This window comes from Neopelma chrysocephalum, unplaced genomic scaffold (assembly GCF_003984885.1).
Source record: "Neopelma chrysocephalum unplaced genomic scaffold, ASM398488v2 Primary Assembly neopelma1_60, whole genome shotgun sequence".
Taxonomy (NCBI): domain Eukaryota; kingdom Metazoa; phylum Chordata; class Aves; order Passeriformes; family Pipridae; genus Neopelma; species Neopelma chrysocephalum.
Window position 1 is genome coordinate 9,556,964 of NW_020897715.1, and position 27,191 is coordinate 9,584,154.

General features: G+C 42.4%; 5 protein-coding genes across 21 annotated transcripts in view; 2 read left to right on the top strand and 3 right to left on the bottom strand.

Annotated features, from left to right (window-relative positions):
- Positions 1 to 461: 461 nt before the first annotated feature.
- PCNP (PEST proteolytic signal containing nuclear protein) lies at positions 462 to 12,167 on the bottom strand. Of its 3 annotated transcripts, none has more exons than XM_027681023.1 (5): positions 12,055 to 12,167; positions 8,432 to 8,600; positions 6,396 to 6,470; positions 5,841 to 5,896; positions 462 to 4,895 (listed from the first exon to the last, which is right to left on the bottom strand). In XM_027681023.1, the coding sequence occupies exons 2-5, from the start codon at positions 8,507 to 8,509 to the stop codon at positions 4,766 to 4,768; spliced, it is 339 nt and encodes a 112-aa protein (XP_027536824.1). In that variant the 5' UTR covers positions 8,510 to 8,600; positions 12,055 to 12,167; the 3' UTR covers positions 462 to 4,765. The 3 variants fall into 3 exon arrangements, with proteins under 3 accessions (XP_027536824.1, XP_027536823.1, XP_027536826.1); XM_027681022.1 differs by having other exon boundaries at positions 8,432 to 8,652; positions 12,055 to 12,137; XM_027681025.1 differs by lacking the exon at positions 12,055 to 12,167 and adding an exon at positions 8,676 to 11,899.
- A 1,470-nt stretch (positions 12,168 to 13,637) lies between these two features.
- TRMT10C (tRNA methyltransferase 10C, mitochondrial RNase P subunit) lies at positions 13,638 to 17,498 on the bottom strand. 3 transcript variants are annotated; one of them, XM_027681036.1, is made up of 3 exons: positions 17,472 to 17,498; positions 15,621 to 15,774; positions 13,638 to 15,419 (listed from the first exon to the last, which is right to left on the bottom strand). In XM_027681036.1, exon 3 carries the CDS (start codon positions 15,386 to 15,388, stop codon positions 14,135 to 14,137), a length of 1,254 nt encoding a protein of 417 aa, XP_027536837.1. In that variant the 5' UTR covers positions 15,389 to 15,419; positions 15,621 to 15,774; positions 17,472 to 17,498; the 3' UTR covers positions 13,638 to 14,134. The 3 variants fall into 3 exon arrangements, with proteins under 3 accessions (XP_027536837.1, XP_027536838.1, XP_027536839.1); XM_027681037.1 differs by lacking the exon at positions 17,472 to 17,498 and adding an exon at positions 17,416 to 17,435; XM_027681038.1 differs by lacking the exon at positions 17,472 to 17,498 and adding an exon at positions 16,949 to 17,222.
- Positions 17,496 to 24,153, top strand: TXNL4B (thioredoxin like 4B). Of its 6 annotated transcripts, XM_027681048.1 has the most exons (5): positions 17,496 to 17,610; positions 17,961 to 18,133; positions 18,481 to 18,632; positions 19,079 to 19,258; positions 23,292 to 24,153. In XM_027681048.1, the coding sequence occupies exons 2-4, from the start codon at positions 18,002 to 18,004 to the stop codon at positions 19,242 to 19,244; spliced, it is 450 nt and encodes a 149-aa protein (XP_027536849.1). In that variant the 5' UTR covers positions 17,496 to 17,610; positions 17,961 to 18,001; the 3' UTR covers positions 19,245 to 19,258; positions 23,292 to 24,153. The 6 variants fall into 6 exon arrangements, with proteins under 6 accessions (XP_027536849.1, XP_027536846.1, XP_027536851.1 ...); XM_027681045.1 differs by lacking the exon at positions 23,292 to 24,153 and having other exon boundaries at positions 19,079 to 19,434; XM_027681050.1 differs by lacking the exon at positions 23,292 to 24,153 and having other exon boundaries at positions 17,502 to 17,605; positions 19,079 to 19,434.
- LOC113966401 (putative protein FAM172B) lies at positions 20,689 to 24,927 on the bottom strand. Of its 6 annotated transcripts, none has more exons than XM_027681042.1 (4): positions 24,586 to 24,927; positions 24,159 to 24,230; positions 22,091 to 22,228; positions 20,689 to 21,763 (listed from the first exon to the last, which is right to left on the bottom strand). In XM_027681042.1, the coding sequence occupies exons 3-4, from the start codon at positions 22,097 to 22,099 to the stop codon at positions 20,711 to 20,713; spliced, it is 1,062 nt and encodes a 353-aa protein (XP_027536843.1). In that variant the 5' UTR covers positions 22,100 to 22,228; positions 24,159 to 24,230; positions 24,586 to 24,927; the 3' UTR covers positions 20,689 to 20,710. The 6 variants fall into 6 exon arrangements, with proteins under 6 accessions (XP_027536843.1, XP_027536844.1, XP_027536845.1 ...); XM_027681043.1 differs by having other exon boundaries at positions 24,815 to 24,906; XM_027681044.1 differs by having other exon boundaries at positions 24,829 to 24,845.
- A 30-nt stretch (positions 24,928 to 24,957) lies between these two features.
- SENP7 (SUMO specific peptidase 7) overlaps positions 24,958 to 27,191 on the top strand; it is a 42,456-nt gene continuing 40,222 nt past the window's right edge. Inside the window, exons 1-2 of one of the 3 annotated variants that reach the window (XM_027681030.1) lie at positions 24,958 to 25,006; positions 26,439 to 26,485. In XM_027681030.1, the coding sequence (XP_027536831.1) occupies positions 26,450 to 26,485 (36 nt within the window). In that variant the 5' untranslated portion in view covers positions 24,958 to 25,006; positions 26,439 to 26,449. Of the gene's footprint in view, positions 25,007 to 26,438; positions 26,486 to 27,191 lie in introns of those variants that run through there. The other 2 variants (XM_027681033.1, XM_027681031.1) reach the window with 2 other exon arrangements.

Here is a 27,191-nt window from a genome sequence, read left to right on the forward strand (position 1 = left end):
TGTCACCCTCAGGCCCAGAGCTGTTGGGGAACATGCTCACAAATCTAGTGTGACCTTGAAGGGGCTCTGCAGAAAGTAAGTTGGTCTTCCTCCCCTGGGAAAAGTTTTGTCCTAGGGGCAGTATTTTGCCTTACAGATGGTAACAGCATTGCTGAATGATTTGGTGCTTTTAGATGTGCAATAGTCCAAGCTCTTGTCATGGCTTTAAATTTTACACGTGAACAGGACTCTTAACAAGCATCGGAGTAACAAAAGCAAGGCACACCCTGAGACAGGCCCCAGTTTCACAACTGCCTATTACTGCAGTTCCAGACAGTGGCAGCTGGTCTGGTTGTGAACAGGGAGGGCCACCACAGTCACACTTCTTTCACAGAGGCACAACTGTGATTCTGTAACTACTGAGCATCAGCCAACATGGTTTGTGCGACTGCTATGTTTACTAATTATGGGAGGCTGGGGGAGAAAAAGAGAGATGTTTTTATTAGAACTTGCATTACCTTTACATTAACAAACTTGTGCTGCCAGGAAAACATCAACATATGCTCATGGCTTCAAGTTTCAGTGGAGCTCTTGCTCCATTTGTGCATTTGTCTCATCAGGAAATCCAATCCTAAAAACCAGATTTATGAACTACACCACAAGCTTAGCAGATGTTTTTAAGACCTTCACTGTACAACACCACACCAGGAAGTTCATACTCTGATTACCAGTGCTGACAGTCACTGCCAGTCCTCTCTCCCCTCTGCCCAGCCTGAAGGCAGCTGGCTTGGAAGTGTCCAGACCTCAAAAAGGTGTGTGCTGCAGTCTAAATATTTGCTTTGGTGACTAAATTTTGCTTGGACTCCCCCCACTGCAGACTGTTAAATGGAAGTTCATAAACAGAAACTGAACATGCTATATCCAGAGTTTAAGGGTAACGGTTCATGTTTCATGCTTTTAATTCCATGGATAACTACGCTTCTACCCCGAGGCAGTGGCTCCACATTAGTAGATATTAGCAGCTTTCCTAGGTAAGCACTATATAAAATGCCAGTATTTCAAAATTACAGAACAGTAGGAGATCCCTTCATTAATAAAACCAGAAGAAATAAGGAATGTTTACAGGATACAGTAAAAAGCAAATTGTTAATTGTCCCATATTTATGGTGTTTTTCCATCTCTTGCCGGAGGAACTAGACAACAAATTATCGTGGTTTTAGAACATAACCTTCCCTTTTTGTAGCTTAAGGGCAGGACTGCTCAGCATTCCTCAATTTGTAATTTTATAATGAATTCAAAAAACCCCAACCTTATTGCAGAACACCCTTTAGGGCTACTAACTACAGAGAGAAAAAAAGCCTTCTTAAAACTCTGCTGCTTCTCCAAACAGATGTGTCTCACCTTACTCTAGACGGAGTTGTACTTACGCCAGTGATTTCCAATAGTTTAAAACCCATCTGCCTCTTCAGGAAGCAGAGGCTGCCTTTTTCTCAAAAGCTGACTTTTCTTCCAAGTCTCTTCACAAAGCAAACTTTGGTAAAGCCATGGACAGCACACAGAGCTCAGCATGGTCCTGTCAAGGGGTGCTCTGCAGACAGAGCACAAAACATCTGGCAGCAGCTGTGGCTGCTGCTGTGATGCTCACGGTGGGACACAGAGAGTTGGTTTTGCTAAAGGTCAGTGTATCCTGTGACTGGCCATCCCTGACATGGCACAAGCCTGAGAAATAACACCTTAGAGACAGGCTGGCTGGGACTTCTTCCTTCTAAAATCTTGATTCTGAGAATCTGGACAGTGCACCTCCCGCACTCTAAAGGAATGAAATTAGTCAAGCGGCTACACCCAGGATTGCCTGAAACACTGCCAGTAGTAGTACACTGCACTGTTTTGGGGTTGGGTTTTTGGGGGGGGCGGGTTGCCTTTTTTTGTTTATTTTGGTTCTTTTTCTTTGGGTTCTTTTTTTTTTTATTTTAATATAGTTAGCATTAGATGAGTTTGGATTCATTTACAACCCAGCAGGCCCAAAACAGCTCAGCTGCAGGGCAGCACAGAGGAGGTTACCAGGTAACTCCTCACATCACCTCATGTCTTCAACGTTCTGCAGGATGCTCAGGTGCTAATTCCCGCTAAGCAAGCATAAGCCTTCTGAGATAAAACTACACAAGTTAGATGGACAGACATTTCAACCACTGACAGCTATACATACCTTGCTATTCTAAGCAGTTAATGGTCTCAGCAGACCTCCTGGAAGCACTTAAAGATAGATAAATCAGATAGTTTACCAGGAGTTTCAGGATTCTTGAACATCCTTAGAAAAAATTAAAAAAAAAAAAAAAAAGAGGCTTTCTGCACATAAAGACCATGACTATTCTAATATTCTAACAAGAGCCCACAGCTTCAAGTGAATTCCTAGGTAACATTTGCCTTTCAGGTCAGTCAGTTTGTTCTTTCAAGTGTCAGACATTAAACACCAGCAGACACCTCGTAGCTACAAGATCCAGCTTGCATCGCACTCAGTCCTACAGGGACTGAGGCCACCTTGATCAATTCTCTTCCATGAAGCACTGAGAAGGAAGACAACACTTGCATCAGGTGAGGCAGGATCACGGAGCTTTAGAAGCTTCTGCAGTCTCTCCCAGTCTATAATTATTTACTGACCATAGGAATAAGATAGATAAATAACTTTTGCTCTCTCACTTGCATGGAAGGTATTTCCTAGTGTGTCTGCTCTTCTGCTAGGCAATTTCCTAAATGATTTTGAAGTACAAGGAAACTCTGAATATGAGTGTCTACTTGAGCCCAAGATGTGGAAGACAGTGGTGGTAGGTCAACTAAAAAATGACCAGATCTCCAAGCTATCTTCTTATTCAAAATTCTGTTTTGCTTTTTTCCTAATACAAGTGATCAACATAATATGGAGCAACTACTAAGGAGCACGAGAAAATAGCTGTTCACTATGAATTACCACTATCTTAAAGGGATTTATTTCAACAAACATAACCACATGTGATGAAAATAAGTGAAAAGTTTGCCTTGCCTAGTTCCAGTAATGCCCAAATCTGTTTTGGAAGTCCTGAAAGTCAGTTTTGAAAGTGTGTATTGTTTTAAAAAAACAAGTATTTCTGCTATGGAAAAAAAATTAATGTATACATTTTTATGTTATGTTTATAACAAGGCTTTTAAAGAAAACAGTTACAGGTATTCAACTGCATCAGACTTCAAAAGAAAAAAGATTACACATACAATACAAAAATACAAAAAAATATTTTTTAGAACTTACAAACTCAAAAGTCTAAGTGGTCAGAGCTTTCCTAAAATAATAATAATAATAATAAAAAAATACACTTCAAGATGCACTTTCCTTTCTGCACTTGCAGGTTCAACTTCAGTATGAAGGTTTTAGAGGCAGGATAAAAGCAATTTGTATATTGAATTCTACAACCAGTTCCTGGCTGAAATTAATTAAGAGATTGACACTATCAGGTATTTGAGTTTAAAAAAAACCCTTATGCTTGTTTGGGGGAGGGGGAACGCAGGTGGCGGTGTTGTCGATAAATTTGTTTAACCAGTTCTGATAGTACAATGTTTTAAAAATATGCAATCTAGATTAGACTAAAATTTAGACAGTCATTACTGAAATCCTACAGCACTGTTCTGCAGTATGAAAGCCAAGAAATTACACTGACCAGAGTAATGTCATGGCTGAAAATCACTGCAAAAGGCAGACAGGCAGGAAAAGGTCAAGTTTTATTTCTGAAGTTGACACTTGTTAGAAGCATTAGGACTGCAGACAGAGTATTCTTTGACCTGATAGCGTCCACTGAGGTCATAGCATCAAGGCATTTTGTTTTAAATGGCAAGACAGGGAAAGTGCATCTTGGATTTTTCATACTTAAGCAGTGAGTTACCGATTTTTGGTGTGGCTTTTATTCCTTCTAGGCATAGTAAAGAAAAATATTTCAACCAAATGTGAAGCTTAATGTACATTAGCTTGTATTTTTGGTGGTGGCTTTCGTCTACCACTAGGAAATGCTAACAAGCACTACTCAAGGCTAATGATTTAAGAGGAGCACACTGAAAATACTGATTTACCTTTGTAGTGAATATTCTTTACAGACTGTATCTAATATACAGACAAGGCCCATTTCCTTAGGACGAAACAGGCCACAGAAGGTTACACATCCTACATGAAGTTTAAAACAAAATTAGAACTAAGTTACCAGAGCCACTCAGAGCAACATAATTCCTACTTTGCAGAGACTTAACAAAAGGTGACTGCAGGGAGAAAAAAAATCCAGGTTCTTATTATTTCCTGTATAGATTATATTCAAATTAATAGTCCAGTAACACTTCTAGCACAAAACAATGCTCTCTCTTTAGCAAAATTCCTAGAAGTCAACTGTTTCTCCTGTTATGAAGAGGGAGCCAGAAGTGAGAATGCACGAGCATTCGATTTTAACCTGATTAAAGAGACAGTAACCTTTTTCATCCACCTTATTTAATCACTGACCAAAAAAAAAATTCTTAAAAAGGTACCACTCCAATTTCTTTATTATCTGTAACCTTTTGAAACTAATCACATGAACTACAAAATTAGCAAATGCCTTGAAATCTGTATACAAAACATAAATTACCTCTAATTTCAAACTAATTCATTAGTGTACCACTCAAAATCTTAAAAAAGTGGCTCCAAAGATAGTCTCATACCATTCTTAAAAAAGGAAACTGTTCCTTTAACGTTACACCCTCCCCTCCCCCCAAACACCCAACTTGTAATCCACATCATTTAGTTATTTTCTTGGTCATGGACATTTCCAAGATGAGATTTTATATTTCGTTCCCATAGCTTCTGGTTGTCAGAAAATCCATGCTTTCCTTTATTGAAGGAATTTGGTCCTGCTGAGGTTGGTGTATCCCTGTGAAAAAGTAAAACAAGAACAGTTAAGAAAGTCAGTTCAACTACAGCAGTCCGTGCAATGTGACACTGAAAACACCAATTACAAGTCCAATCTGCTGCCAGAAACTACCACACGTTTCTTTCTGTTACATCAGGAGTCCTCACTATCAGCAACTGCAATTTGGCCACAGAACTGATCTTTCCACAGCATCTCAAAACAGAGCAATGAGATGGGGCAGCAGGAGGTGGGAGTGGCAGTAACTGCTGCAGCTGTGAAGAAGTCTTCGCAAGGATTAAAAAAACCTGAGGATCCAAATTTGCTACTGGAGAAAAAAAACCCACGAAACTAGAAAACCTCCAGATGGATTAACTTTAAAAGCAGTCTATTGTGATAAACACCTTTAAAACACATATTCTCAAAATTCATCCCTAATTTAAGCAAAGCCTACTCTGAAAAGGTCCCTATTAATTTTAGGATTGGCCCTCTACTCAAATCTGTAGCAAGCAGAAGAACTACATATATTTGTTTAAGTAAACAAATTTTTTTTTCTTTCTGAAAGAGATGATTCGCATCTTCCCCTTGTACAGAAGTTAATAAACCTCACCAGACTGCCCTACTTCAAGACAATTTACAAAACGGAGAACCAGAAAGATATATAGTGGCAAGCAGGAACTCCCACCCATTACCTTTCCAAGAAGAAAACAAGCTTCTATTTAATGCAGAATCAATTTCTTCACCACAAAGAAGGCAAATAAGATTCAGAGTTCAAATGTAAATGTACTACTTTTAACCTACAGACACAACGTTTGAAAATTTTCCCGTTTCCAAGAAAGAAAAATTTCTGAGCCTATTCCATCTTCCTGTATTTCTAAGACATCTGCAAGATCTGACCTGTGCTGGAGGAGGTCAGTGTCGTTCTCACATACTCACCCCTCTCCGAACCACAGCTAGAAGCTGACCTACCTTCCAATGTTCTTCATGCGCATCTTGGCTTCTGGAGGCATTTCTTCTGGTTCACTCTGCAGAGAGAAAGGGGGTTAGAGCATGGCTGGGCACTTGCCTTTGAACATTTCAAATGCCTGACAAGATAAAGGATGGACTCCAGCCCCACAGGAAAGCAAAGTGACTTAGGACAGAACAGAGGTTCTACAAGGTTATAGACCGAAATACAAATTCCTTTTTTTGACCTCTGTGTAAGCAGGAGCAAGATATTTATATGACAAGATATTTAGCAAACCAGAAGCACAACTTTCCTTCACCTCCCCTTTATTAAGCCTGGAAAAAGCAACCATTAATTCAAATTATGTTGTGCATCTCATTTTCAGGGAAAAGTTATCAGCACTTTAATGACTTCTTGAACCAACATAGAGCTACAAAGTTGTACATTCTTAAGCAGAAACACGAGAGATGCTTCTAGGCTGAAAATTCCTGACATTTATGTAGAAAACCTTAAAGAACCCATTCTCTCTGCCTCCCACACCAATGGTATATTATGTTGATCACTAGCTTATTACTCACATCTTCATCTTCATTGAAAGCCGCTGCTACAGAAAGGGTTTTTGGAGCCAGGGTTGGAACAGGCTCTTTAGGCTTCTGAAAAAGACCAAATAAACAAGTAAAGTAAGTCTACTAACTCAAAAAATCTACCCTTGGCCTTTAAAATATTTTGGTAAATGAAGTCAAACATCTTCACTGAAACGGGCAACCAGGGGGAAAAGTTTTTCTTTGAATCAAGCACATAAAGGTTTCTCTAACAAAAAAGGAAAAATGACTGCTTGTTTAAGTATGATACACTGAGCAAGCTCAGCCCTCTCATATTACAGCTCCCCACAAGCAGGTCTTAACTTTCTAGCACACTGCAGGGCTACTCAGCCACTGGTGCATGACATGAACAATTAAAAAGATCCTGAGTAAGTTGTGGTATTCAAAATTTTACTATGTCACTGTTTCCATTATTCTTTTGGAGTATTCTTATCCATCAATGTCAGAAAGATGAATATGTTTATTCTCTGGTATTTTAACATATAACAGCTTTCTGGTTTAATTCAATACTTTCAAACAAGCATCAGTGTGTATCACACAGGCCAATTAATATACAGCTCCTTTAAAAAGTATTATTTTTATTTCCAATAAAAACCTTCCTCTATCTAAAAGTGTAAGAAGCTGTCAAACTCATACCTGTTACAAGTAATACAACAGTGGTACCAAAAGTTGTTTTGACACCACTAAGAGCCAAGTCACCAGTAACAGTTCGCTTCTATAGTACTACCAATTATCTAAACCAATCACATACAGTGCTTTCTCCATTTTCACTTTATTGGTGATTATTTAATATATATTCATAGAAGCTGATACTGCAGCAGAGTCCTTATGCAACTGTCTACAGCTGTTCTTTACCGACAGTGTACAACAGCAAAACACTGTACCATATTTAAAGCATCTGCTCCGCAGGAATGGGTAATGTTCTAAGGGACTAAAAATGACTGGAAAGTAACAGGATAAGTTTCAGCACTGTCCCATCTGGTGCACTGTCAGTCACCCACTAAATGCAGTGAGCCAGAAATCCTGAGCCCAATTTACTGCCACTGCAAGCATCTTCTGACATAAGGAACTGAAGCATGCTGGTGGCTCAGAGAAGGCAGCTCTGTCAATTCTTCCTCAGTCTGACCTGACCTGATTGCATTTATACCCTAGAACGCTGCCAGCCCACATCTCCCATCTCAAAGTAACAGAGCACTCTTTTAATCTTTTGCAGATCTGTAGAATGTTGGCGCTGCAGGTGCAAGCCTTTCATGATTACAGTTTGAATTTAATGCAGACAAAGATTTATAATGTATCCATCACAGTGGTAGGCAGGAAACGTAAATGAACTGTATTAGATGGAGAGGCAGCGCCAGGCTTGTCCTTGCCCAAGCTATAGAGGACTGCTTTTGAAGTAAAGAGACTCACATCAGATTCACATCTAAACAAGCACAAGGATACCTTGTACCGGACAATAAAGGGCATCAGAATTCCTATCAACCTATGTAACGAAGCCTTGTGTCTCGCATAAAGTACAAATGAATCACACTGACCTTGCAAAGCACAGGCAAAGTCATGAAAAATCAACTGTACTTCTCCATCCAGAATAAGATCTTTGGAGTGGAAGACAACCTATTAAGCCATCTGAGAGATGCTTTCTTGTAGCTTTAAGCATCCTATAGCATGAGGCTCCCAGCACTCATTTCAAAGTAGCCTGAGCAGTTTAACAAGTCTGCTCATTTCCCTCAGGAAATTACTCCAGACTTATCAAATCTCATTATGAAATTATTCTCTATGTTCAAAGATCTACAGTTCATTTCAATCAAGTCTTTTGCTTCCTAAGACAACTGACCTGTTATTAATCACCCTGAAGTACTTACACATGCACAACTAGCTGGCCCTGCAATGCTTGCTTAAACTTTATCCAAGTTACCTTCATGGAATTCAAGGTTTCCCTCTGCGAGGAAGCCTCCCCAAAGTGCTACCCTTTTTGCCTCAGTTTCCCTAAAATTAAAAGCCCTCGGGCAACTTACATTTGCTCCTAGTTTGATGGATATTGCAGATGCCTTCTTTGTTGTCTGACTGCCTATGGAAAATCCAAACTTGGACATTTTGGCAGGAGCAGGCTTTGTGGTGAAGTCTTCGGCTTCTTCATTAGCTGCCCGTTTCTCTGCGCTGCGACTCGAACTTTCTCCTCCATTACTGGAAGAAACAGTCTTAGTTTTCACAGGTTTTTCTGCCTCTTCTTCAGGTCCTGGTGAAGTCGAAACAACTTACCAAGATGAGCTACTTTTACTGAGCAGATTGATGGGAGCAGCAACCTCAAAAAGCATTATACTTTGGGTGCAATAGGTAAGGTGTTTTTAGTGACAGCAGTTTCCACCAATGTACATTTAGTGGACAGCAAAACACAAAGAGGAGAAGAAACTGCAAGCACTCCACTACTGGTAAAGAACTTCTTTTGTATGAGCCAGGAAAACAATCTTGAAGCACCATCTCTTTTATTTAGTATGGAAGTCAAAGTTCACGTAGTAAATTACATGTAGATGACTAAATCTTTTTAGGGTTTTAAGTTGCCATAGATAAGCTTTCATAACTGGAATCCCAATTCCAAATCTACAGTAGATAATCTAAGTTAAAATTAATTCTACTAAATTTCTACAAAATCGTGTCCATGCCAGTCTCTAGGCTTGTCTGGCACAACTCTAAAACCATGGGAGTGACTGCAGTGAGGCCGGCTGTCTCAATCATCTTTCAAGTCACTGCTTGTCCGCATCTCATCTGTAATAAATCTGCCAAGCTCTGCTTGAGGAAGGAATCAGCACTAAAAAAACATATATATATTTTTATATATTTTTAACCTTTTCTAGGTTTGTATAAAGTCATGGAAAACACAGCAGCTGAACAGTGAACCACAGATTAAAAAACACTCCAGTAACATTTTCATTCCTACATTATCAGCTTCTTCAGCTACACCAAGAGACAAAGGTGTCCTTGGAAAACTCACACTGAACATAGTAAATGCTTCAGCAAAAAGACACTTCCCTGCTGCTGCAATAAGCAAATCCCTGCAGTAGCAGGAGGAAAAAAAACCCCAACACATATTAGGGAATGGACAGGGAAGTGCTCACAGTAACAGTTTAAGAAAAACTGGAGTTAGCACCAGTTCATCATCATATCAAGTGGAGAACAGGACCTTCGATGCACAGCAAGTTCAGACCATCAGGGAAAAAAGCTAATGGCAAAAAGCTACTAAGTAAGATGGAGCAATGGGAGAGAAAAAAGTCTGAACTGGAGGTCAACAGTATCGTAGCTCTGAAGAAAAAAAAGCAGCAAACAACATCAGGACAGAGGAAATCTAGGGACACCATCTATATACATGTATTTGCTATTTCCCAAATCATAAGCAGCAGAATACACCATTTCAGCAGCATTTCTACCCCACTCTTCCAGCTATCAAGATAAGTGATTGAAACAAAAATAGATTTATTGTTCGCCTTTGGAAATATGGCAGATCACAAAAAATATTTTGTAACTTTAATCAGTTTCACTAGAAATTTGACCCAGAAAGCATAGATATAACAGTGAAAAACCAAAGAGGAAAGAGAAACAATCAAAATTTACACAAGTGACCTTGGGCACTGGTAGCTGCCTTAGCACAGTTTACCAAACAGCAATCTGCAAGACTAGAAGATCTTTACAGCTAGTCCACGGAATCACATTAAACAGAATTCCAAGTCTAGCCTAGGTACACTAGAGAATGTGATTCAAGGGTAGGTAGGAGATTCACTGGCCTTAAAAGTGCTGGAACCATGGGCCTAAAAGTCTTCTTTTTCATAATATACAAAACCCACAGCAGCCCAAATCTCGGGGCACACAGGACCAGTCCAGGTTCTGAAACTAGTGCTAGCTTGAAGCTAATTACACTGAAGCTTACTTCTTTAAGGGAATATTCTCAAATACTGCTAAGCACAAGGTGAAGCCTAACACAACCTACTCACATCTGTTTTCTCATCAAATTTTAAAGAGCATCTCTCTCAAAATTAGCTCCTATCACTGCATTCTGAGTTTTACTTCTACTAGGCTTGATGTAGGATGAACTGCAGAGCTGTAAGGGGCACAGGACAATTGGGAAGGTGGGCAAGGAGCCGCTGTGCTGTTTGATTTCTGCAGAAAACAGAAATGCAGACACATATTAACCATGAAACAGGTCTTTCCCGTGCCAATGCATGCATATATATATATATATTCCAAAACATTAGGGTTTCTTTATTATTTCCTAGAGACGTCAAGAAGATCACACTTCACCTACAGAAAGCACTAGCACTATTTCCAGAACTAGACTGATCAGTGCTGTTTTTGTGGATCACAGAAATAAAAAGCTGTCCTACAGCACAGAGGAGTTTTACTCATGTGTAACAAACCACACGAGTGCACAATTTCCACTCTCCAGGTGGTTGCAGTGACAAGACTGACAGTGCCAGCTGCACAGCATTCCAGGATCTCTTGTCTCCAGGAGTGCGACCACTGGTGGAGGTGGGAACAAACCAGACACAACTAAGTTAATTCTAAAATAAACCCCACTAACCCTGGCAAAAGCTAAAAATTCCAAACTGCTTTCAAAAATCATCAAGTGCTAACTATTCTTCCTTAGGGCCGAGGTACCATAACCCATTAAGACCACGTTGCAGCACACCAAAGAGTACACAGGGCACTAAGGATTACTGATGTACTGATGCTGTCCAGTTACTGCACTACTAATACAAAAAAAAAAAAAAACAAAAAATCAAACCCAAAGGCCCACCAAAAACCAACAGAGAACCAAGAGTCAAGGAACTACCTAAAATCAAGTATTACTGTTCAAATGTCAGTGATTATCAGAAATAACATTCACTGTTGAGGCTGTCCTAACTGGTTTACAAGCCTGATTTAATTTTTCAGCAGATCAAAGAAATGCCCTCCGCCTACAAATATATTTAAGCTGAAAAAAAACCCACCAAAACCCAACTACAACACAAATAGAAACACACCAGGAAAGAAAAGTTTTATGTTTGAAAAGACATTATCCTCTCAACTTTAAATCAAGGGAAGAAAGAAGAAAAGAAACATCCCATTAAAAATTTTTGAATAGTGCAGAAAAGACAAGGCTGTCCAGTCACGATATAAATACTATAAAACCAAACCATAAACTTACAGGTTGCTGCCAAGCAAAAAAACCCCAAGATGCTTAAAAAGGCAATTAAGGAATATTCACTGTACTCATATGTAAAAAAGGTACCACAGCTGCTAAAAGTAAAGCTTTAAGGTGCTGTCTTCATCCTTGCAGGCAGCAACAACCGAATTTCTCTCAAAATACGGCATAAATATCCCGCGTATTTTTAACAGAGAGGAATAGCACATTTGCGTGAGGAAGATGTCACAGTTTTACAAAAGCGCCTGTAAGGCTGAGGACAGCAGGCCCAGACTCGGCCTATCCTCCAGCGCAGCCCCCTCAGGCCCGGGCCGCCCCCTCTCCCCGCAGGGCCGGGCATCGCACGGCCCGGCCCGGGCCCGCCCGGCCGGGGGAGGCACTCCTGGGCCCTCCCCACCCCTGCGGGACCAGCGCGGACCCCATTCCCACCCCACAGCTCCGCGGCGAGAGGCGCTACATGTTCACCTCCTGCGGGCTGCGGCCGCTTCGCCTTCTCCCCCTCGGCTCTGCCGTCCGCCATTTTCCCCCGCCTCCGCCGCCTCCCGCGCCGCGCACGCGCCACGCGCCGGCCCCCCCCCCCCTCCGCGGGGCCCCGCCCCTGCGGCGCGCGGGGACGACACGGCGGGCGCAGATGGGCACCGTTACCCTCCCTTCCCTTCCCTTCCCTCACGGGGAGCGCCAGCCCCCGGCACCGCCCGCTGAGCCGCTGCGTCACGGGCGTGTGGAGGAATCGCGGCCCCTGCCGCGCGTGGTTTAGCGATTACGGTCCGTGTTTCGCCAACATCGTGACCTCGTTACCTCATCAGGGTGTATGAGTATCTATGGGCGGTGGGGGCGGGAGGTGCCAAGAGGATGGAGCCAGGCTCTGCTCGGCGGTGCCAAGCAGTAGGACAGGAGGCAACGGGCAGAAACTGAGGCACAGGAAGTTCCAGCTCAACTTAAGGAAGAACTCCTTTACTGTGCGCGTGAGTGTGCACTGGGACATTGCCCTGAGAGGGTGTGGAGTCTCCCTCACTGCAGATATTCAAGAACCATCGGGACACAATCCTGTGCCACGTGCTGTAGGATGACCCTGCTTGAACAGGGAGGTTGGACCAGATGACCCACGGTGATCCCTCCCAACCAGACCCGTTCTGTGATTCTGTGACTGTAACACGAGCTCAAGTGAGCAGTGACACCATTTCCCCTCCCCAGAGTGCAAACCAGTCACAGAAGAGGCTGTATGGCAAACAGCAAATGACAGGAGGGACATGGTACCCAGCCCGCAGCGGGGTTTTGGAACTTCTTTAAGGCCCCTTCCAGCCCAAACCATTCCATCATTCTATGACACTCAGCAGCTCCATGTTGTCTCTTCCTCCTGTGAAGAAAAAGGGGCTGCCCAAGTGTGGCACAGACACTCACACAGCCCATCCTTGCACCTGAGGGCTTCATAGGGAGCTGAGGACAGCTCTCAAGCAGCACCTGAAACACCACCGTAGGGTGAAGCTTTGTGTACTGCCCAACCATAGACAGCTGAAAGGAACAAGGTCTTTCCGTGAGCCAGGGGTTATCCTGTGCCTCACAGCCAGTGAGAAGCAGTATTGGAGTAAAGAATCTTCTGCTTTCCAATTCCCCCCTCGAAACTATGTGTACCAAGAGGTGAGACAGGGAGTGCACACCAAACCCTGGTATATTTGAAGTCTACTCTGTGAAATTATACTCCCCTCTCCTAGTTTTTTTAATTTTCAGGACCAAACCCACCACCTGCCATCACTGACACCAAGCATCAGGGTAGCTGACTAATTAACAATTTAAGCACCCCTTAAAACCCTTCTCATGCTCCAGACAGAAGGGTCTCTCCTCCTGAAATACTAATAGGACATTTTATCACCTCAAAAGTTCCAGCACTGTGGGAAATTTACATTACATGGCCTGAAAATACAGGCACTCGGGGATAAAAGCTTTTTTTTTTTTTTCACGGTCAAGAAATTCGATTTATTCCTTTCAATCAGGGACTTGATCTGTGCCAGACAGAACATCTAGGAATAAAATGGGCAGCTCCACAAACCCAAGCAAGGTTTTACCCATTTGTTTTTAGTTCAGAAACCAAAAGTCAATGCATCTGCACACCAAAAGAAGATCCAGGAAGTAATGGGGAGGTCTCTTCTACTTCATCTCAGTAATCTTTTAGCTTAAACTATAGATAGCCTCCAACCACTGCAAATCCAAAGCAGGGGGGTGTTCTCCGAAGAACGACCTTTGCATTCAGTTACAATCACCCTTGCCCCAGCATGGTTCAACAGAACAGACTGATATTCTTTGTGCAGAGTATTATCTCATTTCTCTTACATAATTTCAATAATGTGTGCATAAATTTAAACTGCTGGACTACTAAGGTAATTAAAAAAAAGGCAATCCTAACAGCAGTCATTTCAAACTTAAGCAACAAAGACCTGTTTTGAGATAAAGAGCTGAACAGAGTTTTAAATGTCCCAAGAAACTGGAGCATTAAAGGGCACAGTTTGCCTGTAAAAAAAAAGAAAGAATCATTCTCTTTCCCATCACTCTACTTCTGCTTTAGTTTATACTTCTTAGGGTAGTTCTTGGCAAATTGCTTTTGTACTTCTTCCCGTCTCATTCCAAGTTTAAGTGTGTTCACCAGGTCTAAGGTTTTTTTCAGTTCACTTACAGGCTTGGTCACAAAGCCACGATATTTCCTTTTCGGAACAAACTCCAGAGCCTTCTTCCAGTCAGCAGTATCTTTCAAGGTTAATAAAATTTGCATCATTTGATCCAGTGTAAGATTTTTGGCACCGGTATTCCAAACCAAGTATTTATCCAGCGGAAGGGCTGCAGTCTCCAATCCCAGTCGCTTTGCCCGTGCTAAAGAGACTCCTGTTTTTATGCTCTTGTCAACCATCGACCCAACAATATAGATTTTATTGTGATCAAATGTTTTCATCACTTTGGGAGAATCAGCTGTCAGATAGATGAGCTTATCCTTTGGAAAGACTTCTGTGTAGCACTGCTCTGTCACAGTGATAAGCAGCTTGCCCCATGCCTCTTTATAATGCTTAAGAAATTCCCTATGATAGAGGCTATCATCCTTGAAGTTACAGAAGTGGATGTGGAACGGATCCACAGCCCTCCGATTGCAGCCTTCACTCTGGACCAACTGTTTCACTGCGTTTGCAAGTTCTCGGACAGACATTTCTTTTTCGTAAGACATGTCAAATACCAGAGGCTGGCCAAAGATCATGGACTGAGCAGCCCTCCAATTGTAGGCTTTATCCATAGTGCTGGCCCACAAACATAAAAATGGACTCTTTTTGGTCTCATCCGTTTTTGAAGTTTGCTCTTGTAGTTCCAGCTTCCTTTCCCTTTTCTCTTCCATCTTTCTTTTGTCATTTTTCTTGTAAAATTCTTTGAGATACAAAAACTTTAAATACTTCTTTTTGGCTGACTTGGAAGGACACTCCATAAACGTTTTTAGCTGTTCTTCACTGACATTTTCTGGAACTAATTTGCCAGCTATTCTCCACATCTCCAAAGTCTCACGTGCAGCAGCCAAACCGGAAAGCTCCTGAGGCTCAGAGACCGTCTCACTGACCTCTTCTTGCAACCCAGACTTCATTACCTTCTTCCAGGCATCTAAATCTAGTTTTTCTGAGGGTTTGCATGAGTTGTCCTGCTTCAGACAAAGTGATAAACTCAGAGTTCTACTGAGTGGAAACAAATCCCTTTTCATCCCATGTTGTGCAGCAACTGGAAGGACAGAACTTCTTACTATTTTTTTCAGAAGCATATTAGCAGACTGCATACTTAGACAAGTGCTGTGTTCAAACACTTATCTGCAAAACACCAATAAGAGGGAAAAACAACTTGTCACAAATCACAAAGAAAACACGCACTAATTTTTATTCTTAGTAACACAGACAATAGCTCAATTCTTGGAGAATACTAGAAATTCCTACTTCCACTACTACTTTTTTAACTGTTTCCTAAATAAAAACAGTATGTGTGGCACTGCTGCATAAAACAGCTATACTTACTGCAATTCAAAATGTGGTCAAACAACCTCCAAGTACTGTCCAAGATCTGTACCAAGTTTTCTGTACCATATGATGAGTAGGAGCCTTTTCAACCAAAGTCAGTGAAATGCTGCATGGACACCGGAAATATTTTTATACACCAAATTTATCTATGCTGTGAAAAGAGAAAAAAGAGATGGAAGAATAAACAACCAGTATATGAAAGGGCCATCTTTTTTCTTTTTACTAAACTGCCCGTGAAGTTGGTATTGGCACATAAAGCTAAGGAGATAAACCCCACAGCCCCATTAATTTCATACGCATTTGTATTTAAATGTGAAAGGTCTGCAGAAAAAAAACACCCAAGAATGTTTAATATTTTCTTTGTCCTATGCACACTACAGAACTAAAATCAGTGAAGTTTCAATGCTTGAGAAAACGTGATTTGGTCAAAACTAAAATTAGCTCCAAATTTTGAAAACAAAATTCATGATCTCCCTAATAACCTGAAAATAATTTGATGTACAGAAGAAGTTAAATCTAATGTTGGGGTTATATATATGTACCTGCTCAGATGAGGCACAGAAAGAGTATTAAGAAATGTGTATTAAGAAATGTGACATAACCTGGCCTGCTTTTACTATACAGTAACTGGTCAAACTGGTGACCAACTTCTCATTTTCTACTGTTCTTAAGATAAAAGGAACAAAAACAACCAAACAACCTAACAAGGTGAAAGTTGAGAAGTGTTACTATAGAGGTGTTCCTAATTTTACATTTCACCATTAAACCTACTGGCAAAAGTAATAATCAAAGTATATTGTCCAGCTTGGAGAAATCAAGGGATAAGTTCCTCAATTAAATTATATTACTGGAGCTTCAATTAAATCAATATTTGAACACCAGATTTACACAATCAAAACACTTGGTGACAGCTTTTGATAGAGCCAAGTTACCTTCCAGTGTGTCCAACATTCCCACTAACATCATTACTGTAAGACTTAATCTAAACCTCTTTTAAGAACTTAGATTTGTAGCACATAAAAGTTGTTTTTTTTTTTTAGCATGGCTTCACCATAACTAATCTCAGGCGCGGAAAGACCCTTTACTGATACTTCAGAGACTGAATAACTCTTCTTACTTCCCCAGCACAGCTGCACACACACTGAATCACAGTCTGGAACAGGTTGGAAGGGACCACTGTGGGTCATCTGGTCCAACCTCCCTGCTCAGGCAGGGTCATCCCAGAGCACGTAGCACAGGATTGTGTCCGGATAGTTCTGGAGTATCTCCAGTGAGGGAGACTCCACACCTCCTCTGGCAACCTGTTCCAGCGTGTGGTCACTCACCCAGTAAAGAAGTTCCTCCTCATATCCAGGAGGAACTTCCTGTGCATCAGTTTCTGCCCACTGCCTTTTTCCTATTACTTGGCATCACCGAGCAGAGCCTGGCTCCGTCCTCTTGGAACCCTTTCTTTAGATGTTTATTCACATTAACGAGGCTGCCCGTAGGGGGACACGCCAGGCCAGGGCACGCAGTCACGCGGCTCTTCCAGAGCAGCACGGCCCGCTGCTGAACAACTCCTAAACCAGCCACGATCACCCGAGTGATTACCCATGCAAGGTCACCCTCCAGAGCCCCGCTGTGCCCTCTCTCCTCCCCAGGACACCGGCGCGCCCTTCCCGCGCTGGGCGGGACCCACGGGCACCGCGGCCTCCGGGGCACCGAGAAACACCTGCCCGAGCTCCGGCCGCGCTCTCCCCCGCCCGAGCTCCATCTGGGCAGGCCGGGCAGACCCCGGCGGCTCTGGGCGCACGCCGCGGTCACCGTGGGCCTCGAAGCCGCTCCGACCGCACCGCCATCCCGCCTCACCTCGCGGCGCCGCTGCGCCTGCGCCCAGCGGGCCTGGCCCGACCGCGGTGCCGTGCCCCCGGCCTTCCGCCGCGCTCCGCGGCTGCGCGCCCAGCGTTCCGGGCTTCCTTCGTCCCCACGGCGGGGCCTGCGGCGTGCGGTGATCCCAGCTTTTCCGTGTTCCATCCCGGGGACGTGGTGGGGTCTTGATGCGGGGCTGGGTCTGGCCCCGCCGCCACGCTGGTCTGGGACTGGGGCTGGGGCGTGAGGCAAACGCTGGGACCCGAGGGGTTTGTCAGCTCGGCGTGGTGGTCCGTGATTTCTCTTCCTCTCTCCTTGTCTGCCCCTTCCCTCTCCCCCTTTCTCCCCAGTCTCTCTCTCTTTTTTTTTTAACTTTTTTTTTTATTATTTAATACCGCGGAGAAGTTTCGCTTATTTTTGTCCCAGGTGGTTGTTGTTGTCGTTTGATGGTGCGTTGTTCTGGTTTTCTGTTGTTTCCCGCCCCCCCAGCTGTCAGGTGGGGATTTAACTGGAAGCGGTGATCTGTCGCGATGAGTTTTCTGCTGCCCAAACTGGCCTCGAAGAGGGAAGTGGATCAGGCAATAAAAGGTGTGGCTGAGAAGGTTTTGGTTCTCCGTTTTGGAAGAGATAGTGATGCTGTTTGTCTGCAGCTCGATGATATTGTAAGACTAATTTCTTTTTTTTTTTTTTATGAACTCCACAAATACAGCTGTTGCATACAGGGGAATATCATATGTTGCTTTTGGCTAGTATGGTGCCTCATGAAAAACTTGTTGACAATTAAATGTAGAATGAAATGATACTATATTCATAAAAAGGTTTGAAAAGCAAGTAAATGTTTGTGTTATTATTGTATTGGGTGTAAAAAGTGTTTGAGGTAGACAAGACATGATATTCTAGCCCTGCTTAAACTGATAAGACATAAGAGAAATAGGCTTATCAAACTTGCCAGCCTCTTTTCCTCTTGTGTCTCAGTCCATTTGTCATGCACTTTTCTCACCCTCTTCAGCTTGCAAAAACAGCTCATGACCTAAGTAAAATGGCAGTCATTTACCTGGTGGATGTGAACAAGGTCCCAGTGTACACCCAGTATTTTGACATCAGTTACATTCCATCTACTGTGTTTTTCTTCAATGGACAACACATAAAGGTTGATTACGGGTGAGTCATCCTACCTGGCATTCTCTGTTATGTTTGTAAGAACGATCAGTCTTTCTCTGTTACCATGGGAAGGGAACGTGTAAAACCTATAATGTTGTTACCAGCATCTGCACTGAGAACTCTGTAGGAAGCCAGAAGAAAGTAAAATAGAGAAGCATTTTGAAATATGCTCTGATGCAGTAAGTGAGTGTTGACTGTCAAATATGCCTGACTCTGCAAAAATAGTAAAAAAATGTTTAAAGTCTGAGGTGTGACACTGCACCTGTTTGAGCTTTGGAGGTCCCAGTATATTCCTGGCTTGGTTGTGCCATTACAGGGTGTTCATTCTTTCAGCATGACCAGATCAGAACCCCTCATGTCGTTATACATATTTTCATGTCTTTAGGTGTTTTTGCTTTGAACACTTTAACATTATAATTCTACCTTTATCTTATGCTTATATTTAGGTCTCCAGATCATACCAAATTTGTAGGAAGCTTCAAAACAAAGCAAGACTTTATAGATCTGATTGAAGTGATCTACCGTGGAGCAATGCGTGGAAAGCTCATTGTGAGAAGTCCTATTGATCCCAATAACATTCCTAAATACGACCTTCTCTACCAAGGAATTTAATGGGTTGACCTGAGGTAAAGAATTACAGAAATGGACGATGTTCTAGATCCTTTTTTCTTCGCCTCTGATGCGGTGGGACAGTTTTGAGTGTTTATGCTGAAGGATCATATTGGTCTCCTTCTGAAGACAGACATTCTGTCACCTCATGCTTCTCTCGTAAATAAAGCTTCATGTTCTTGCATAGAGTTTACACAAGTGACTGTTCTTTGAGTTTCATGCTGACCAGCCCCTATAGAACAGGCACGTTGTGTGCATCCTCAACCTTCTGAAGTGAACCAAGGCACCGTATAGTCTATGAGGTGTCTATTCTGTACCATTTTCATTCACATATAATGACAGTAAACCTTACTTTATTAGAAAAGCTGTCCTTGCTCTCAAGAGCATTCAACTAACTGTGCCTTTCCAATAGAATTTTGCACTTTTACCCATGTTGGATAACAGGACAGAAGCTCCTTCCAACAGTATTAGAGATGACTGAAATCTGTAATGGATATAAACACAAAAGGGAGGTTGATCTTGTTCTCGAGTATTACTGTTCAACAGTTTTTTTGACTGAGATAGGAACCTACTACTACACTTGCAGGAGAAGGTTTTGCCATCCTTCAAAGCTCTTTTGCAGCCACTAAACACTTAATTCCCACAAGCAGAATTAACTGGTTTGTTTACATTCACTTTAAAGATTATTTGAACTTCTGCTTGTATGCATTGCAAACCTTGAGTATGTACATTTAAAAACTGTTTCCCACCTCTGTGTAAAATTAAACAGCTGAGTGGAAACAGCAATGTCATTCTTTTGCATCAGTTTGGTAACTGCAGGGTGCTAGAGTATTGTATTTCTACAGCAGCTCATGTCCAGTGTTCTCACAGGCCTAGTTGGCTTTAAATGGAAGTTACTTTAGCTCACTATATCATGTTTGGGGCACACCAACTCTGACTGGAGGGCAGGTAGTAGTATGTAGTTCCCTGAAGTGTTGTTCAACTTAACAGTAAATGTTTCAAGAAAGAAGGTGGATGCTCTGGCTCTTGAAAGATTTTAAGCAAAGTGTAGTACATAGTGAGGAAGAAACAGATTGTTTACATGTTTTTTTCTATTCCAGATTTGTCCTTTTAATGAAGCTAGGCACTTAAGCAAGTGTTTTACTGCTAGCTTAGTCTGATTATAGAGCCATAACTGTAGAGTGTTTATTTTTAAAAGTTATATACTTGAGTTGATATGCCTTAACATCTTTATTGTGTTCAACTTTAAATTTCACAGCTAGCCAAAGGGTTGTGGCTTAAGGCTTTCAATAATGCATTTCTTTCCCAATAGTTAACTTTAGTGTTTTTTTTATCAAAACCAAACAAATTAGCTTAAACTTAGAACTCTTAAGTTGCTCCACAGTGAGATGAAGGTTCTTAGGTGATTGAAAGGTGTAGAGGCAGTTATGAAAGGAAGAGACTACTATCAAGAACAAACCTGTGTGCCTTTATTTATTGGCTCTCTTCTTTGTGCTGCTTCTGGTTGCAATAGGTGAATGCCTAAAAGCTGTTACAGTCTTAGCTTTCAGGGAGCTCTTCAGGTACTTAAAGACAGCATGGAGACAGCAGGAGGGTGCTAAACCACACTTTTCTGTCCCAGCAGAGACAGTGGGACAATTTGTTCTCAAGAGAAAGTCCACAGTCTTATTTAGAGGTTTACTGTTTGACACCCACTCGCGGCAGCATTTCAGTATCCATTCCTGTATCTGTGGATTGTTCCTGGTCTGGTGCTGTGTGTTGTGCACAGAGTCAATGAAGGCCACAGAGAACACTTTATTCATCACCTCACATCTTCTCTGCACCAGCAGATCAACGAACACCAAGCCACCATAGCCATGGGCAATGAAGGCCACGTTCTTGGCTGCGCTCTTTGAAATGAAATGATCCCACACATAGATGGTGTGCTCCTCAGGGCTGCTGCTGCCCCTCTTGGGGATCCACCAGACAGACTGTGTAAAAGTAACTGCTTCTTCCCTGGAAGAAAAGTGGTGCTTTTCAGTCTTTAGATCCGCAAAGTTGTCATTGGGATTCAGTACAATCACTTCCCAGTGGCTTTGAAGGGCCATTTTGATGAATGGTATTTGTGTTCCATGTCTCAGGCCGTCACTGACAATTGTCTTTTGCCCCCACTGTCCAGCACAGAAAACTCCACGGTCTTGAAGAAGTATAATGAGGCTAGAGGAACTTGTTAGTGCATTCTTGCTCATGAAAAAGAAACTTCTCGGTTCATCCTCTGTAGCATCAGTAGGAATATAAACCTTCTGTAGCATGCAGACCCTTTCCAGGAGCTCATAAACATACTGGGTAATAAAATGTCCCAGAACTTCATAGCGTTTATGATTCTGCTCAAATCTGCTCTTGTAATAATTGAAAACAAAGGACTCATTTGTATCCAGATGCCTCAGTTCTCCTTTTATATTGAAGTCATACTTCAGATCCTCTTGATACTCTGAACCCTCTATTAGTTTCCTCAGGCTGAGTTCATGCTGTATTTGTAACCACTACAAATTAAGAAGACTATGTCAATGTGGCAATAGACCTCCATACACCACCTGCCTAAACCCCCCCCCAGCCTCTGTATTAGAAATCAGATTTAAATGCAGTTACAAAGAAAATACTTGTTGATCCAGACTCTCTCCTGGTGATGTGTGGTAAACCAGCTGCTTGTAAAATCTCTTAAGAGATTTCAGTTGCTAATTTCCAACAGCAGTAACATATCTGCCTTTATTATGCCTTGATTTCAGTTAAAGTCTGTAAGCTAGTTTGTTTATTAAAAGATCTTTTTAAGCTAGTTTGAATTAAAGGCCTTAAAGAGGAAGTTTGTGTACCTGGTTCATTGTTCATTTTAACAGCTCTTCTATCGTGCTGTTTCCTAGACATTATCTTGAAACTCTGCTGAGTTTCAAGGTTGCCTTTGAAGTACATGCCTTGTCAGTTGGAAATAGTCCCAAGTATCTTACTGGATCCTAAATTTTTAAGGAAAATCAAGCTGCACTTAGTAAGGACTTCAACCTTCACATTGCTTGTGTACCAGCACACTCTCCATGTTCTACCTTCAAACTGCACCAGCACAGATAATGCATGTATGTGTTTGCTTTTCACTCATCACTCTGGTTATTCATTCATCATTGCAAGCACTTGCCACATGGATAGGAATGGATGGCAGAATAAGCTAGCCACTGTGATCCAGGAACAGGAGAAAACAAAATCCATGCAGGTTGGAAATATCATGAGGTTAGATTGAGGTCTCTAGTTTCAGATTATCTCCAGTGACTGATATGAATTATGTAAGTTTATCGTAATTTCCTATTTTCCTAATAACTCTTCAATCTACTCTGACTGTCAGTGGCTGTAGAATGGCAAACAGGACATGACCTTTGGTGTGGTTAAAATCCTACCTTTTCAGGAGTTTTGTCCTGACACAGTAATATATTTTTTTTAAATGTTTTACATTAAGTTATATTTGTCAAATTATTTGGTACAAGTTACTCTATACCTTTAAGTTTTTCTTGCTGAACTAACAGAGGTTTTTAGAACACAATAAATCACCTTCTGTGTTAAAACTCACCATACCATCTGATAAAGCCAATTACTAGGACTAAAAGTGATCTGAATATTTTCACGTAAGGGACTTGAATTGAAGCCCAGTGCTTTCAAGGAATGCAAGTTTTCCTGAGTAAACTGCTTACCATATTGAAAATTATTCCTTAAACATCCAAATTTTAAAAAGTGTTTAGATTTTCAACATAGCAACACCACATACATTTTCCTTTTGAGCAATCTCCATTGGGTTAATAATGTTAAGTCCTCTCTTCAGGATCATTCCTGTCTTCTGATTAATAGAGAGCAGGCTAGAAAATGATACCTTCTCCTTTTTTATCTCATGTAATCAGTACATATAGAAAAGGGGGAAAAAATCAGATTCTAAGACACATAATCCATTTACTGTCTTGCCAGTTTCTAGAAAAGGAAACAGCACAAAGAAATTGCAAGTGCACATGTTCATCTCTGTTTTTTTTCATTCTGCAGGAAGGCACGAAAGACACAAAGGAGATGGGAGAACAGTCTTTTTGCTATACTACTGAACTATGGGCAATTCATAGAAAAGAGATCATATTTAGTAGGGAAGAAGCTATGCATATTCATATTGTTGTCCCCATGTGATGAAGTGGGAGAAAAATGGACATATTTGAAGGGAAGATGTCTATGGATAAAGGTGAAGCATTCTATGAATAGATATTTATGAATAGATAAATGCTATTTCCTTACAGAGTGGCATGCTGTGGATCACTTCTCAGTCCCTTTCTCTCCCTAAAAGGTTGAAGACTAATTTCCCAACTTACTATGAGCAGGAAGTTACTATTCCCTTACTTCAGCTACTAACAACAACATTGCTTTTTCAGTTCCAAAACAAGGATATGTGATTCCAAATTAAACCCCATGTATGTAATATTGAACATCTACTTTACAAAGCACTGTGAAAGGTTTCTAAAGATTTCAGGAGGCAGAAACACAAAAAAAAGAAAAAAGTTTTACATGAGGTGTATGTATGATTTCCCTTCCTAAAATTGCCTTCAAGGTGTGAAATAAAAAGTTTTGAGGCAAGGTATACTAGGTTATCACTTAAGAGTTTACTTGAATAGCAGCTTAGAATCATATACTTATTAGTCCAGAGGTGCAGTAATGTCATTTACAGAAAAAATAATCACTCTTTTCCTTCCTCCCACATTTCTGTTTGGATTGTAAAATGCTTCAGTTGTAAATTCAGCTAGTGTTTGTTACAGCAGTTGGCACATTCTAAACACTACTGCAGTGTAAGCGCTACTCTTTATGAGATCTGTAAAGATTCAGGGTTTTTTTCTCTTTAAAACCACTTTTATTAAAACCCAACATTACCGTATGCTCTCCTGTAAAATCTGTCATCATCATAGATGGAAATCTTTTTCTCTCTGGGAGTGTAGACAAGTCCTCTGCATGAAAGAAAATAAACCCATCATAGTTTCAGGTTTCATTACTTTATGTACTGGGGTGTATATCTGTAAAACCTATCAGTAGGTGATAGTTAGGGCCACCTAAAGCACTCAAGATAGTTCCAAGTTACAGGCTAACACCCTTCGTTTGTAATTTACACCTAAGTTAAAGCTAAAACCTCTTGATTGTGAGACTAAACACCTGTTCAAACCAGTTTTACTTCCCACTACCCAAGTGGACAAAACAGAAAGCTACACACATAAAACTTACAATTCTGAAGCTGCCCTGAAAAAAAAAAAAAAACAACCAAAAAAACCCAACAAACACACACACACAAAAAAAAAATTCCAACCAGTAAATCTTTGTCTCTTCTTGGCCGTTAGGAGGATTTCCAGGGCCAACGGCTGCAAACCGTGGCCACAGCCGGGTTTATAAAGCAGCCGAGCCCTCCGGTAGGGGATTAACTCCCTGCTGGGGTCTGGCTGCCAGCTGAGGGAAATCTGGTTAACAAGGGGAAATCTAAATCTGCCTCGGGGTGGGTTCTCGATTGCTTCTTTAAAAACAATGAGGTTTTCTCCCACCAGCGGCTCAGCACCGAGCTAAACTCCCGAAAGTTAAAGCCCAGAGCGGCTGAGGGGCAGCGCTCCGGCGTGGGGCGAGCCCGGTGCTCGGCCCGGCCCCGCGGGGCGGGACGAGGCGGTGCCCAGCCCGGAAGTGGCCCGGGAAGCTGCGCAGGCGGCGGCGGGCTCGGGTAAACAGCGGCGGCCGCGGCGGTGAGTGCCGAGTGGGGCCGTCCGGTCCCCGTCCCTCGGCCGCTGGAGCGGGGAGTAAAGCGGGAACACGGCCGGCAGGCAGCGCCCCGGCGGGGCCGGCGCCGGCCGGGGTGTCTCAGGCGAGCGAGCGAGCGAAGCCGGCGGGGCAGGGCGGGCGGACGGACGGACGGACGGAGGGCACCGAGGGAGGGTGGCGGCGGTGGCGTTGCTGCTCCTCGGGAAGGAGGCTGAGGAGGGAGTGCGGAGAGGTGGAATTGCCGGCCTAGGCCCTCGGCACTTGTGCGTTTGTCACGGGGAAGCGCGTTCCTTTCCTAGCGGGAGGAGCCGGGGGTTGCGGGGTCGGGAGCTGAAGGAAGAGGGGGTTGGGGATCGGGAGCTGAGGAAGGGGGGTTCGGGACCAGGAGCCAGGCCAGGTCCCTGCGGTGCCAGCCCGGGCGGTGCCGCCCCCGGGTGGTCCCTTTGCCCGCCCGAGCTGTCAGGAGGCCGCCGCTTGTCGGCTTGCCCTCTTCGGAACAGGCAGTAGTTTGGCTTTTCTTTTTTCTGTCGGTCTGTAGATGTTGCTGTTCCCCACGCTGGGGGACTTGGGCTTGTAAACTGAAAAAAACCGCTGAGGTAAATGAAAGTCCCTGAACTCGAAGGGCTTCTTGAGAGACTTAAAGCGTTATGCCAGAGTCATACGGAGTATTTATGAAGAGAACAAACACCTATGGATGCTGAGAGCTCTAAAGCTGGAAGTGTCCTTCCACTAATGAAGTTTATAGACCACTAGGAATACTTGAATATTATTTATTCTTGGAGACCCTGTCCTGCAGCGCTACAGATGTCTTCTGTGACTCCTTTTCACTCTATAATCAAAGTGTTAAATGCTTATTAATTGTGTGCTTGGGGGGGAGGGAGGGACAGTTGATCGTTAAATGGCTTCACTAAAGATAAATTCTTGTGACATTTTCTTTAATGGTTCTATCGGTGCTGACAATCCAGAGCCTTGCCCAAGCGTGTGTCTCTCTTGTATTACGGCTGTCCATTACTTTTTACTAAGGCTTAGAGTGACAGGACAAGGGACAATGGCCTTAAACTGAAAGAGGGTAGGTTGGACATGAGGAAGAAATTTTTTTGTGCTGAGGGAGGTGAGATGCTCGAGCAGATTGCCCAGAGAAGCAGTGGATACCCCATCCCTGGAAGTATTTAAGGTTGGGTTGAATGGGCTTTGAGCAACCTGACCAAGTGAAAGATATCCCTGCCCGTGGCAGGAGGGCTGGTGTAGATGATCTTTTAAAAGTCCCTTCCAACCCAAGCCATTTTATTAATGTGTTTTCTCTGTCCTAGTTTGCTCAAAACAGATTTTTCTTTCTTAGTACCTACTGCTGTGGTCCTGCTTCCCTCTTAATCAGTAAACCACAAATTGTTATGTTTATTTTGTTTCTTTTTCCAGTAGAGAAAACCATGTCAGGAAGAACATCATCTTCAAGTCATGTCAATGTAAGTGTTGCTATAAATTACAACAATTTGCAACAATTTATTTTGAGGCTGTGGGTATCCTAGGGCGTTCTGATGTGTTTGCATAACCAAATTCATTCTTCAGCAGTCCAGCAAAAGCTGGAGAGTTTATTGTGGTAGCAACCAATACTAATGTCTGCTGTTGAACCTGTATTAATACACGATAGGCTTAGCATTTGATTACACATAAACAGGGTGTTTTCAGGGGCATTTTAAGACCTAGGCTAAAATACTAGAGTAAGTAGAGTGAGGTCAAGTAAGTAGAGCAGCTGCACAACTGTGTAATATTTGCTAGTGTTTATTTTTTCTAAAATATCTCTATTAGTAGTACTTTCTAGCAGTTGAAGTACTGGTGAAAACAAATGGTAGGCACAGGAACTGGTTTGATCCGGTAAGGTCTGGACTATCTAGTGGTGTAGAAATAAGCTGTTTCCAGCACCTTGTTTATGCACTTTCTCTGACCCTTGTTCCTACAGGTGACTGTAGCGATTTAATTTGCGCAGACCCAGGTTGCATGGACAAACTGAATCGTTTATTGATTACAATCTTTGGTATATATAGGGTCTGGGGTAGGAGGGACAGGCATTCCGTTTATAGCCAGGGTTAGGGGTCAAGGAAACACAGAGAGCTGTTTTTCATCAAACAGGAGAGCAGGCAGTTCTTCATTACAGTTACAATGATTGATGGT

Excerpts from the sequence above, each read along its gene's own strand:
- PCNP (XM_027681022.1), bottom strand. The coding sequence starts at position 12,109 with ATGGCGGACGGCAGAGCCGAGGGGGAGAAGGCGAAGCGGCCGCAGCCC. Across the intron at positions 5,897-6,395 it reads CTTTCAATGAAGATGAAGAT|AGTGAACCAGAAGAAATGCC; the intron begins GTGAGTAATAAG and ends TTCTCTCTGCAG. Across the intron at positions 4,896-5,840 it reads CGCATGAAGAACATTGGAAG|GGATACACCAACCTCAGCAG; the intron begins GTAGGTCAGCTT and ends ACTTTTTCACAG.
- TRMT10C (XM_027681036.1), bottom strand. The coding sequence starts at position 15,388 with ATGCAGTCTGCTAATATGCTTCTGAAAAAAATAGTAAGAAGTTCTGTC.
- TXNL4B (XM_027681048.1), top strand. The coding sequence starts at position 18,002 with ATGAGTTTTCTGCTGCCCAAACTGGCCTCGAAGAGGGAAGTGGATCAG. Across the intron at positions 18,134-18,480 it reads GTCTGCAGCTCGATGATATT|CTTGCAAAAACAGCTCATGA; the intron begins GTAAGACTAATT and ends CACCCTCTTCAG. Across the intron at positions 18,633-19,078 it reads CACATAAAGGTTGATTACGG|GTCTCCAGATCATACCAAAT; the intron begins GTGAGTCATCCT and ends GCTTATATTTAG.
- LOC113966401 (XM_027681040.1), bottom strand. The coding sequence starts at position 24,191 with ATGATGATGACAGATTTTACAGGAGAGCATACG. Across the intron at positions 21,764-24,158 it reads ATTTTACAGGAGAGCATACG|TGGTTACAAATACAGCATGA; the intron begins GTAATGTTGGGT and ends CTTAATTTGTAG.